The sequence below is a fragment of the Ruditapes philippinarum genome, unplaced genomic scaffold (assembly GCF_026571515.1).
Source record: "Ruditapes philippinarum isolate M1 unplaced genomic scaffold, ASM2657151v2 ctg1060_1_1_1_1, whole genome shotgun sequence".
Lineage (NCBI taxonomy): Eukaryota > Metazoa > Mollusca > Bivalvia > Venerida > Veneridae > Ruditapes > Ruditapes philippinarum.
The window spans coordinates 192,084-206,834 of NW_026866038.1; the positions used below are offsets into that span (position 1 = coordinate 192,084).

A 14,751-nucleotide genomic window follows, 5' to 3' on the forward strand; every position below is an offset into this window, starting at 1 on the left:
CAACAAATGAAATAATCGAGCGCAGCATACCTACATCCCGCTTTAAATACATAATTCTAAATTGAAATGCATTTTACGGGTACATATTAAGCAACTTCCATTTTGCTTACATAAGCAGCCTATCTGTAATTTCAAACTATATTTTTACAAAACGCTTAAACAATATTCTATCCACACAAGCGTGCATGTTTAACATAGATATAAATGGATATCTTCAGATTGCTAAAAAGCAACTTTTTTCGTAATATGGACAGAAAACCCTGCCCCAAGCCACCCCGCATAAAATAAATAGATAAATAAATAAATAAACACAAATAAAAATTTCACTATACTGATGGAGAGACTTAATTTCATATTATTCTTTTTTAATTATTTTTTGAAAAGGCTCATATATTTTAAAATAGATGTTTAAGATGAAAAAATGTTTTAGAAAAAACTGTTGGTTTTTCTTTATGTTTTCTATTGTTCTTATACAGCTAGATCATTACAACTCTACAAATCGATCAGTGCAAAATGGCGACCATTTTAGTTTGATGTATCTTTATGTCCCAGGTTCAAGTTAGCGATGCAATTTTCATACAAAGTCATTTTTTTATTCGGAGACTTTTTTGACGATAAAATGAAACAGGCAAAAGAAAGAAAAAAAATCTGATGTCTTGATATCCGATCATCCGAATGAAATTTAAATGAAAGAACATTTCAAATAGCCTCCCCGGGGCTGGGGAAGTCTAGAATTGGTGTCATTGTTTACTTTTATATCACGTGACCCTGGAAATCGGAAACCGGTGTTTACATAGAAAACAGCCGCTCGATGTCTTCCCGGTGACAATGAGTGAAAACAAGCGTTTTCAGGAGTTGTGAAAAGAGGAACAAAACACGTAATTAACTCTATAAAACTAAATACATCGTGAAAAGCTAATAACAGTCTTCGTGAGCGTATTAGCCCCAGGTTTTTAACCGGTTCGTAGTTTCTTGGGCTGAGAACAACCTTTTTTTCGTTATAAGATATTTTTTCTTTAAACGACAATCGAAAATGGGATACTATGGCAAGAAAAAGCGCCGTAATTACGAGTTAAAGTCTTCGTAAAACTATCACAAAGTTTAAAATTTTTGAAATTGTATTTCACGAAAAATTAAATGAAAGTCATAATTTGCTTCTATGAGACGGTAACAGGAGCTCACAACACATGAGTACCTGTAATTACGGATAGCTTCGGATTTCTCGGAAGACCGTTATCAAAAGACTATGTGCATTAAAAAATGGCGACATATATTGAAATACGAAACACAGATGCCTTATATGTTAGATTTTATATGACAGTTTTCCATGGAAAAGGATCTTTCCTGGAGAAAAAGAGTAAAAGAATGTTATAGATGTAAGTTGTTATTTAAAGAAATAAACTTTTTGTTTGCTTTCCATTTTTGAGAAATGGTAGCGGTGTGTAACTGCGAGGTTGCAAGTTTGATCCCGCTTCAAATCATGAAATGACCCACATATAAAACTTTTAAACCGAGGAGTTTTACACCAATGCTTGCTAAAAGACTCTGATCATTTCTGGACATGACAATCTCCGTATTCTGGACATTTGAATGAATGAATGATCAATTTATCAATCAATCTATCTATCAATTAATCAACCAACCAACCAACCAACCAACCAATCAAATAAATAATCAATAAATTAACTAAAAAGTTACGACTGGAAGAACTAATGAATAAAATAATATAAACATAAAAATATTCGTCTGTGTGGGTTTCTTATGGTGGCCATGAATCAGAAACGATTTACATATAAAGACCGCCATGTACTTTTCATTTAAAATAAACGAAATAAGGAAGGCTAGAAACCTCACATTTATGCCGCGTCATGACAAAACCAACATAATGGGTTTGCGCTATCAGTTTCTCTACTTGTAATAGGATTGGTAAGCGAACAGCATGGATCCTGATCAGACTGCGTGGATGCGCAGGCTGGTCTGGATCCATGCTGGTCGCAAACCCATTATGTTGGTTTTGTCGTGACGCGGCTCATTTATGATCAGTGTATGGTTTGATCTTAATTTTACGTAAAAACTGCCCAAATTTTGTGACTCACACATATTTTCTTTCCTTTTGATCAACGGAATAAATGAAATGAAATAAAATAAATGTAAATTGACACCTTTAATAAAACATTTTACGTTGTAAACTTAAATCTTTACAACAAAGAACGCGCTTATTTTGTTATTGCTATTAATAGTCCCTCAGACCACGCCTCTCGGCAGATATTTTGTTATAATGTAAATGTTTCTATGCAAGAAAATTTAAAATTGACATAAAACTTTAACTTCAAACGTTTCTATAACTGTTAGGAATTACTACTGTATCGTGCTATATGCATATCGCCGCAATGACTGTGTTTCCTTCCTTTAAGGTGTTTCATTCATCGAAATTCGTAAAACTTCGGCCAACATCGTTCAATTCCGTGTCTAATTATCAAAAGCATGTCGTAAAAAATGTCGTCAGGAACGGAATATAACGGAAAAGAACGATAAAAAATAAAAACAACGACATATAACTGATACGTTACTTACTGCAGAACCGAACATATCAACAAAACATACGAATGGAATAATCAAAACATAACATATTAATTATATACTTATTTTCACTGTAAAAAATTATTTTTCACTACAGTGAAACATATTTTCTGTATTTTTGCTGGTGTCTTGAGGGACTACTTTAAAGTCCGTGCTTAAATGCGGTTATCGCACACATATTTGTTTTCAAAACCTTAGCATATTAAAGCGTATATACACATATGTTTTTATTTTCAGAATCTATTATTTATTAATTTTCTAGATTATTAGGAGAGGTTTTATTATGGGGTATCTTAATAAAAAAATCTTTAGTTGTTGCTTGTTGGCCGTTTGGTTCTTTGGTTGTTGTTTTGTTGTTGTTTATAGAAAAATGAAAGCCACATTATAGACACACAATCCCGTAAATTATCCCCTTGTACAGTTTGACGTCAACGTTTATAAAGGAAAAGAATAAAAACCTACTCAAACTCACGTATTTTCAGAGGAGAGTATCAAATATTTTTGTGCTGTTTATTTAATTATCTAATTTTTGTTGTTGTTGTTATGTGTTGTTCACAATAACCGCAGTTTCTGAATTCTTTACGCATTAAGAGCTGTGCCTTGTTTTTAACCTAATAGAAACAGTCTTAAGCGACACCGAGAGCATGTGAGTGTATGCGTTCGTGCGTATGTACGCTGTAAGGTAAAATCGGTATCCCGGACTATTTTCTGAATTTGGAGAAGTGTACAAGGCATTACAGTGTAAAAGGCATAAATTATCTTCTTCTTTTTTAGAACCCTGTAGCCTTTTCGAAAGCGTTTCCAACATCTGAGGCATTTTTACATATGGTTATAGAATTAAAAAAAATATCTACATGTAAAGATGAGTGATTTTCGCTTTTCGTTTTAATGGCAAAAACTTGTTAACACCTCGGAAAACTTTTGTAAAAGTATGGGAATCACTACCGGTCATAGTGGGCTACAACTCTCTTTTAAGAAGATTTCTGAGAGCATTTTTGTGTCGATTTTCCCCATCATTTCCCCCTCGGCGGGATGGCAATGTCAAACAATTCTCGTTCTTTCCTCGAGTTCACAACTTCCTTTTCAGAATAAGCGACAATCACGCGCGCGTTGTCGTATCGATTCGAAAAGAACTTAACGGCGCAGCGTGAAAATAACGAATTGTGACTTTTTATTTAAGGTTGAATGCATCGTCGAAGTGAAGTTGTTGGGATGGCACTTTATGACTGTATTACAAGTTTTCATTTGGATATCTTTATAACGAGTGACCAACAACAAGAAGATGATGAAGAAAATATTTTTAAAATGGTATGAAAGCCTTGGAAATCATCGTTTCTCTTTGAAGAAAACTTGATATGTGAACTCCCCGTAAATTTTGCATCTTTATGTACACAATTGCTCCGCTAGGTGATCATAAGCTAAATTGCACGGTCGCATTGACTTTCATGTTCTAAAGAATACACCGTTACCTTGGTAATATCAGCATCCTACTTAATACATTTATCATTTAACACGTTTCCTCGTAGAAACAACCGGCTTTGTACAACTTTTATTTCCTCAGAAAAGGAATTTTATCATTTCTCAACCGGACTATTTTATTGCCTCTTTTTTAATTTAGAGTCAGATAATCAAAAAATGGGCGTCATAAATTTCCCCATTGTTAATATGATAATCGGTGTCTATTATGGCGATTAGGCACTCTTAACAATTTTCGCGCATCACTTTCCTGTATCGTAATAAACTTGGAGTCTGAATTGACTAATTTCCTCGTCGCCCGGCACAATTACGACAATAATTTTGCTTGGTGACGTTTGAACAACGCGTCTTCAAAGGTGAACATCACTTCGTAAAGTGTTTTAATTAGGAACTTTAAATTCAGAAAGCGGACTTTTCAAAATTAATTATGAATGTTAAAGTAGCTGTGAAATTTGAGGAATTCAATGATTTATATTTATACATTAAGAAAAGATATCAGAAACCGGCAGAAGTTTCGCTGATGACCTATAAGAATATTCTCTTTTTTTTTCCTCTTCCAAATTTCGACATTTATTTTTATTTTATATTGATGTAACTTTAAAACAGAACAGAAAATAAATACAACATAACTTTTATTGACCCAATCTGTAACACTATAGATTTACATGATATATTCTTTGATCTATATTTCCTGTATGTTAAACATTTTGTAGGAAATCAATGATTGGTATTGAGCAAATTTTCACCAGAGAAACACCTGTATTTAACGACCATTTGTGGAAAAAAGTAGAAATACTGCCTGTTCTAGTAAGTCAACTATTTTCTTCCTTCTTTCAAGGATGTTGTAACTTATGAATGAAAACCACCTGTTGAAAAACCCCGTTCCGTTCATTCTTTTATTTATAAAGAAGGTGGTCTTTTACAGCAGGTTTTACTTGTTGTTACAAGAATTTAAAGTCTTTAAGGATAGTGATTAGAATAATGATAAAAAATGCTAAACACCAGAGTATCAAACGATTTAACTCCTTAACTATTGGTGAAATAAAAGAGGGTAAATAAATAAAAAAGCTAAAAGTAGCCTGTGGGTAAATCTTATTTTTAAAATATAAATAAACTATCAAATTTTAATCAATATATTTACATTTGAACCCAGTGTAAATATAATTACCTTCCGAGTTTTGACAGCGCAAGCCTCGCGTATTTAACTAATTGTTTGAAAGGAATGCGTCAAAACGAAAAGAATCTTTTACAAATCACCGGAATGATATATCGCGTTTCAACTTCACAAATTGGCCCTTCATGGACACTTTAAAGAGTCATCTAAAACCTTTACAAGTATATTTAATACTCCTTTTACAACAATTGAATGAAAAACGAATGGAATTAGTTGATTTTCGATTGAAGCTTTTTGCTCGACTACGGTCTCCGGTTACGGGACGGGTTGCGCAGATATTTTATGATTCCTGCGCGCTGTTTAAGACTAAAACGCGCTACTTATCGCCTTTTAAGCATGTAATTAGAGGAAAGGGTCCGTCGATATGCCGATGGCTTGAAAACGATATGGTTTGTTTATACATTGGTTGTCATCCTTAATTTGTATGCACCGTACACCAAACTGGTCTAGAGGAGGTAAAGGAAGCGGGTTGTCGGAGAAATAATGGCCTGTACACAGTAGAAAAACACGCCTTGACGCCGTCTGTCAAAACAATTATCTTGTACACTGTTATCCCATCATACCATAACAATACAGACATAAGATGTATTAATTGGGAGATTGGAATCATAGATTCGCAGACGAGCAAAACTGAATCTTTTTAATCAAAACCGACTTCTAGTTTCATAGATTTATATTTTTTAGCTAGGGATGGTAACGGATACCGAATCAAGTATGCGATTATTGGAACAATATGTTGAAATTTCTGACAGCAGAATGACAAAGGTATAGTATTGTTTTGATGTGACCAATCGATGAACCAGTTCATGAGTAATAAGTCCGAACCCTGCCACTTCCTTCTCTATGCACTTCCACTATAGATATTGCCTTCAAAATATAAAACAAGTAAAATGGTTTCCTGCGGTGAACATTTTAATGATATAATGATAACGTTATTTCATTTAACTATTTTCAACATTATTATTATTTATTTATTTTTTTTTTTTTTTTTTTTTTGGGGGGGGGGGGGGGGATAAATAAACGTTTGTATCAGGAATATAGTTGACAATTGAATAAACGATCATTATAGAAGAAGGTCTTTGGAAATTGGTGACCGTTGAAGACCGGAGAAGGTCGAACATAAAACAATTATTTCTTTTTAAGAAAATGATTAAATAGGCCTACCATTTTATGAATAATTCAGAGCAAAAAATAAATAAAGTAAACACACAAGTTTACGCAGAAAATAACGCAGAAAATAACTCTATTTATTATGGCAGATGCCACTACGACTATTTTAATTTTGTAGATTTTCAGTATAAATAATTTATTGTTTGTAAAATTTGAGATAGATATTAAAGAAACATTGATAATTTTCAAACACATCATTCAAGTTTTCCACCTTAAACGGTAAAATAATTATAGAAAATTAGAAATATCACGTAATAGTTTTTTGTTCTTACTAATTCCCTACAGGTTAATCCGTAACGTACCGGCAAACGGTATTTAGCAAGGTTTTCGAAAAGGTCAATTAACCAATCATGTACGGTTTACATATCACATGCTCCTCCATGTACCGAAAACAGGTCACGTGCTCCTCCATGAGGAATCGCCTATTTTTATTTCTACGTGGCACCATGTGTACAATTTCTTATGTAATCGATAAAATTCGGTAATTTCCGGTAACTTCCGGAAATTTACTTTGAATGGATGCGCGCAAATGTTCCAGGCACGAATTCGTGTACATACGAGCGAATACACGTATCTTGATTTTTCCCTTAAAGTCTGCGCCTGAGCGTAAAATTAAAAATGTTTGCAACGCAAATATATGTACTCCTACAATATTTTGGCACTTTCTGTGATAGCACTTATAGTGAAAATCTGTTTTATTTTATTGTTATGAAAATATATTTAACAACCATTAACAACAAAAAAACCCATAAATATTACAACAAAAAAAACAACAAGGAAAAGCCTCTTTTTATTGTTGAAGTAACCCATATTTCAGAGTTTAATAGAGTTTTGATGTGCATACATTTGTACTGTATCTTTATATCTTTAAAAAATTATACAGCCCATGTGACCAGTGTCGTCTGATTATTGTCTACCCTATTTGCTGTTTATTGAATGGTTTTGTCCAGATGGAAAGATGGACAAGTCCATTTTAGATATTCAGCGGAGTGAGGGATAGAAATTATGAACAAAATAACAATCTTAAAATGGCATGCAAGTTTTGAACCTTATGACATATGTGAACATGTAAAAACATATTTAAGATAGAAGAACGAAATCATATCTTTAAAAAGAATGAAAACGTCGCGTTAAAATATCTTCAATGATTTATTTTCGTCAGTATTTTTTGCCCATTAATATTCTTCCGCTCATTTTTTTAACTGTTTTCGTTTAACCTCTAATTTTACAGGCCATAAAACTTTTCAAAATCCAGTCCGCTACATTTATAATTAAGGCCTTATTTTAAAGCCGGGTACCAGAAACATATATTTAAGCCAATTAAGTGAAATATTTAGCACCCTATCTGTCACTAAATGCTTGCTCTCATGACATCCTTCTTTGATAGGACGTGACCTGATTCCTTCTACAAACCATACGCCATTGACGATCAACAAAATATATAATTACAGGTTATTAAATACGGGGTTATTACTTTTAATTGTGATCTATACCATTGTATCGAACCTTTGACATATTAGCCACACTTCTTTGCTCCATAACAGATCTTATCTATAATCAATGAACGTCATCTGATTTCCAAAGAAACCGTTTTTTTTTCTTCTTTCTATTAAGCGTTTGTAATTTAATGCGTAAAAGGTTTCACTCGAATTTCCGTCACTGCGAAAAGTTTGGCGAGACTAATTCAAGAGGTGGTGGGCGTCTTTCTTTCAACTCGAGGTTTGCTGTCATATCTAATACAAATTGTCGTCTGCAATGTAACTCTGACCTAATCACAAATCTTCATATTTTTTCCCTCAAATATCTAAAATTTCGTTTAAAATAATTCTGTTTTTAATCAATTAAGCCTTTTTATGGAAGCGAGTTCGTGCCACGTCGTTAATCGTGTTGCTGATGCATCGTCATCGAGATTGATATTTTAAAAGCAACCTTCAAAAGATTAACTGAGTAAATATCTAAATAAAATATAAATATCATACAAAAAAACCTACTTGATAGTCTCTTGTTCTACTTACGTTTCAACCATCATGTACATGTGGTAGGGAGCGACACGTAGTAGGGGAAGCGGTACGTAGGTAAGGGGAGCGGCACCAGAGGTGACAGACGTAACGTCACAATTGTCTCAAAAATTTGGCTTAATCTTATGTAAACTATATTTGAATATTGTTTTCCTCCTCAATGGTTTGGCAACAACAATATTATTTCCGTCACTAATGAAATTATCGAAAATTTTATTACAGGAATATTGTATATTTCGATCTAAATCTGTGCATGATTTACTAATTTATACAGGAAATGACGTCAGCTTGTGAATTTAGAAATATATATTTACTAAAGCTATAAATTATCAAGGTTACACTTTCAATATATGCTTATTAACAGCATTTCTGAGATGATAAACCTCGATTTTTTCTTTCAGTTCTAATAACAGTATTAAGTGTGATGTGAAAGCGGAACTTTCGAATATTTATTTTTCTACTATTTCTATACCGTATTAGTTGAAAGCCGCATTTTGCTGATATGTGTACGGGAATAAATTGGCCGGTTAATTTAAGCCACACAAAATAATCTAATTTTGATTTCTAGCTATCATTCGTAACCACTGAGAAGTGAAATCAATTTTTTCTGCATTTAAGACATGAAATATTTTAGATGAATAAAACTCTTTGTGTTTATTATTTGTAGTGAAAAATCTGTGCTAAAACGACGCTCATCTTCTCTAACACGGTAGACAAACGATACTTCCGGTACAGCAGCCACGCACTGAAGACTCCTTAAAGTTCTTAACTCATTTTTGAAAACTTTTGTTACGATACTTGTCGGTTTTGGGTGAAACCTGGTCCAAAATCCGAAGAAATTCGCGTCAATATTGTTCCAATCAAGCACGACATAAACTGACAGGAGGCATGAAAAGCGTCTACTGACGTTGAAGAGGTAAAACGGTCGGGTTTACAACTTCAAAGCAAAAGGTATTAAACACCCGGACTTCGTCAGTGGACCATTCTAATTTGTGAATTTAAAAAATAAAGGGCACAGGTGCCCGGGCAGAACGAGTATCAATGGACATTTTATGTGTGATTTCGTTTTAATATGACTATGAAAAATATGTAAAAAACATATTACTTCTAAAAGAAGAAAACATAAAATCTGTTTTCATCCTGTTTATGACGGATTAGGTTGATGCCCGCTTGAATTCTTGCAATTTTTACGGTTGTAATTTAACTTACAAGGTTCAAACATTAATGATGTGTAGGATATATTTAATATACAGCTACAACAATCAATTCTAACACGGTAAATAAGCACTGACTAACTTAAAATTATTTTGGAACGAAAGGGAACGTTGCTTATTATACGCTGCGTTAATAAATCCTTCACGAATTTCCATGATGAAAATACGGGTTACATGAAGTGCCCTAAGCATCTTCTGAACTCCTAAACAAGCATTCATGCTGTAATGGATTTTTTTATTCGTCTTAATTGTCTAACTATTATTTAAAGGCTAATTATGCCTCAGAATTGCTTTTAGTATTTTGTATGGGAGTCAAAATGCAACTTTGTTTACATAATACTTCTTTTGTATGACAAATTATTTCACATTTATCGCTACTTTCTTTAAGTTACAAGCATATAAAATGCTGTAAAGTCATTATTTAAACCTAATAAAAGTCATGTTTTGTCATTCTAAAGAAGTAAAAATTGATTGGTTTCTGAGGCATATTGTACTTTTAATGCAAAGCCTAATTATTGCTTATTGCGACGAAATGCAAAATGTCGATACGACGGATAATTTATTTATTTATTTATTTATTCATTTTTATCATTTTAACGCAGATTCTATCTCCTTATTTGGTCATTTACGGCGGTTTTCTTTTCCTGAATAAATAACCAGTAATTACAAATTTCTCCGCAAGTGACCCGACTTCTTATCCCACATGTTTTGGAATCAGCCGTGGGACAAAAAAAAACGACCCATAAAACAAAAGAACATATATAATTACGTTGAAATTTTACTAAGAATTAAGTTTTCTTTAACTCAATATCGCTCGCTATACAAGAACGCTTCATTTTCTGTGGTAAAACTTTCTATAACCGTTGTATAAATCGTCTTAAATAGCAAAACATTGATTTATGCATTGATCAGGTCCCCCGTTATATCTCATTTCAGCTTTCTCTCTCACAAAATCAGCTATATCATGTCGCTTGTGTCTAAAGTGTTATCAAAATGAGCTAATAATGTCGGGATAATATGTGTATAGCACCGTTCAGGGAACAATTACGGAAACTGACTACCTTTAGGTTATCACGCTTCTGTGTACATTTTGTATATACTTTGATAACTGGTTGATTTGTGAGAAAAAGGGGGAAAACCATTGGTTTGTTGGCACCGGCTTTGTAAATAAATTGACATGTGTATCACGCGTATAAATAGTCTATAACAAGTGTCAATATTGTAGGAAACTCTGAAGCTAAAAACACAAAAACATAGTTTATAATACAGTAAAAAACTGTTTTAAGCTCAGATGCGAATATTTACAACAATGTCTTTCAAAATATATATATCATTTTCTTTTATACAAAACTATATTTCTATGTATGGCAATTATTTGTTCTTATAAAACAAAACACAAGTCATTGTAATTTCTAGTGTGTTATTTATTTGTTGTGTTTTTGTTTTGCTTTTTGTTTTTTGTTTTAAAACGTCGATTGAAACAGTTCTCTTAAATCTGAAGTTTTGTCTGACCTGACAAGTCGTTAAATGAAATAGTAGCCGTTTTATTTCGACCGCATCACGTGCATGGCACGTGACTCCTAGCAACGTAAATGTAAAGCGCGTGCGTCGAGAGAGGACCCTTTAGCTACAATAAACATCCCTTATTGTGTTATGGTCGGTACTTGATGGTTATTACAGCTATCGATGGCCAAAGCAAATGCCTAAACACTGCCGATGAAATTCTAATCACCCATATAGAAACGCCCCCACGTGCTGCCATCTTCTGGCTAAAGGGCAATCGGTATGAAAGCATTGTTTTTCCCGATCACCAAAACGCGTACTCATCGTTAATGCATCGAGGCTATAGGGTCTCATTATTCTTTTCTAACTTAGACATTTGAATTTGATCCTTTAGCTGTAAATATTTCATCGAAGATGTTCAACTATTTACATAGCCATTGTTTATGTGTCACAATACGTGAGTGGCAGAGCCCGCTATCACCCGTTGCCGGTCTACCACCCCTATCATGACATCGCCATTTTTATTTACTTTGATAACGGAACGTATTCCGTGCTTCTAAATAAATACCCGAATGTTAATAAGTTCTTTTTATCTATATAGTTATACATTTTGATATACATCTATATCTAGAACTACACAGTTCGGAAATAAACCGTCAAAATTTGCGAGGTGCGTGGTGGGCGATTTTAAGTCGAATCAAAATAAATATATCTTATCAAGATTTGAAAGATTTTCTATTTTTAATTTTCTTACAGAAAAAATATATGATTAAATAGTTGTCGAATAAGCTAGAATTGCCAAGCTAGAATTATCTAAAATTGAAATTGGCCGAATTACTTTATAATGATAATGATGATGATGATGATGATGATGATGATGCATTCCCTATACTCTGAAGAGTATTTAGATAGGCCAGACGGAATGTCAATTCCATTGAAACTTAGGGCTGTGGGTTCAAAGCCCACTGATGTCAACACATCTTTTCTTTTATTTATTTTTGTTTGAACATAATTTATATATCTCTCAGATTTAAATTGAAAACGATATTTGTTCAATATATTGTTTTGCTTAAAATGCTTAAGTTGATATCTGATATTTTCATGAACCTAAAAAATCAAAACAACACAGTAGAACTCTTTTATATTTAAAAAGATCAATCAATTTACTTCATTAAAAAATTAAAGCAAACTTTGCAATAAGTCTCTTTATTGACGAGAATAAGTTATACACGTATTTCGTATAAGGTTTTGTGTGGGTGGGGTATGGTTACAGTTTTGTAAATCATTTAGCATGTCTGGTTTGTCAGCTGAATTTTACCACTCGTTTCTTAAAGGGACTCCTCTGAGTTTTATTGACATGAAGGGACAATAAATGAGTTTTTTTTTTGGGGGGGGGGGGGATTATTGTACCATTAAATGTAGGTCAAGGCCAATGACTTGTGTGCAAAATTTCAGATAATTTTCTCACACTCTTTTTCTAGAATAATTATTCTAATTGTGAAAATGACACAAAATTGAAAAGCGTTGAAACGCTTTTCAAACAAATCGGACAAAGAAAAGCACAAAAAATACGATTTTTGTCAGGGTATATTTGTTTATTTTACATTTGCATATCTTTCTGTTTTTAAGTACCCCAGCTGATTTCTGTGAGAATTATAAATTTTATGGTTTTACACTTTTGGACCATGAAATTTTTAATATGAGCACATTCTTATCAACGTGATTTTGCAGAATTTTTTTTAGAGTTTCTTTAATTCTGAAAAAAAGAGCCCTTGTTATATGCAAGCTTAAGTTCAGCAAAATGTCTTAAATAAGTTGAATTCGGTAAGAATATCTGATGTCATATACAAAGTAGAAGACATTTAATTATTTGTAAACCTTCTCCGCTCTTAAAATTGTTTTGTACATTTATGCTATATACTGTCTTGCCATATTATAATGCATTGTATATCCTCATGGGCTATATAGCCTTATGGAATATTGAAAATAAACTTATCTTAAATTCCAAAACCCTACGGTTAAAGTTTGTTGAAATTTTGCATGTCTCTGTCCTTTAAGGAATGCAACTCAACTATGTTGTCAATTTTGCAGTTAGTAAGTTACCAATGATATGGATGGTCATAATAAAATCAAATTTCATACAGGTAAATAAATATATACAAAATAAACAAGCAAAATTCAACCTTGTTATTTCATCTTCAAGTGCAATAACTGGTTAACTCCCATTACATTTAAAAGGACTTAACCCGTTACAGCACTGAGGTGACGTCTTGTTCAAACGGTAGATGCTGTATGAAAATGTGATAAAGTGATCATTATTTACAATAATCTTATCAAAATATATGACTACACATTTGTGAAAAATTATGTGCCTTGCAGACGAGTTTTCATATTATATATCAATCTATATAAAGATTTGATTAATCTATTTTCAAATACATTATTTTTGCAAGTACTCGTTTCAAAATTCCACATAGTCTTGTACGCGGTGACCTTATTGAGAGAAAAGTGAGGGTATCTTAACAACAGCAACAACAACAACAACAACAACAATAACAATATAATAACAAAAAAAATCATTAATACATAAAGATTTCGTGAAAAGTAAACGATACATAACCTTTTCATGTTAATTAAATAATAATAATATATAATAATAATAATAATAATAATAATAATAATAATAATAATAATAATAATAATAATAATAATAATAATAATAATGATGATGATGAAGATGATGATGATGATGATGATATAATAATAATAATAATAATATAATAATAAATGATAATAATAAAATAATAATAATAATAATAACAACAACAACAACAAAATAATAATTATCCGATTGTGCATTATCAACATAACCCATCATTTTTTTATGTATTTTTTCTTGATTCTTTACTACGTATAATAGATTTATGAATAACTTAATGCAATTGATTTCTTTTTGATAACATTTGCAGTTAAATACATTATATTATCAGAGAACAATTTGATGGCAGGTAAATCATTTAGTTACTGGTTTTATAATAAAATTTTTCTTCATATATGTAAAATCAATTCAACAATTATTTACAAAAATAATAAAATTTTTATACCATAAATCATTTTGGGGTAAAAGGTAACTTACCAGCAGGGTACGCAGACGGGAAGTCCGGGTAACAGTTATTTTGGTTCCCACCAGTGCAGGATATAAATCCTGGTTCCATGCAGACACTAACTGGCCACTTTGGCCCTGGTCCCTGGCTCTCCGGAGGATACAGCTTGGGTTTTAAGCCTTGGGAAAATGTTTAAATCTTATGTAACACTAAAGGTTCTTTAGCTTCTCACCGTTACCTTGGTTATGCTGACTATACACTTATTTTATTTTTGATTTTATATCAAATTTTCAAGAAATTATATTAACACAAAGGAAGGTTGACTTGGATAACTTGCACCAATGACGTCATATCAAGAAAAATGCCATCGCCAGCACAAAAATTTGAGATCAACAGTTCTCCGAATATCTGAAATAAGAAAACAAAATATGAGGGTATTTTCAAATGACAATAATAAAGTTGATAAGTAATTTTCATGCGATATGTGCTCTTCTAGACAAATCAGATAGATG

At 32.4% G+C, this 14,751-nt stretch overlaps 1 protein-coding gene across 1 annotated transcript in view; it reads right to left on the reverse strand.

Moving 5' to 3' along the window:
• The window catches only part of LOC132731089 (LIM homeobox transcription factor 1-beta.1-like), a 50,853-nt gene extending 36,348 nt beyond the window's left edge, over window positions 1-14,505 (reverse strand). Inside the window, exon 1 of the mRNA XM_060717201.1 lies at window positions 14,272-14,505. Coding sequence (XP_060573184.1) covers window positions 14,272-14,350 — 79 coding nt within the window. The 5' untranslated portion in view covers window positions 14,351-14,505. The remainder of the gene's footprint in view (window positions 1-14,271) is intronic.
• Window positions 14,506-14,751: the final 246 nt, after the last annotated feature.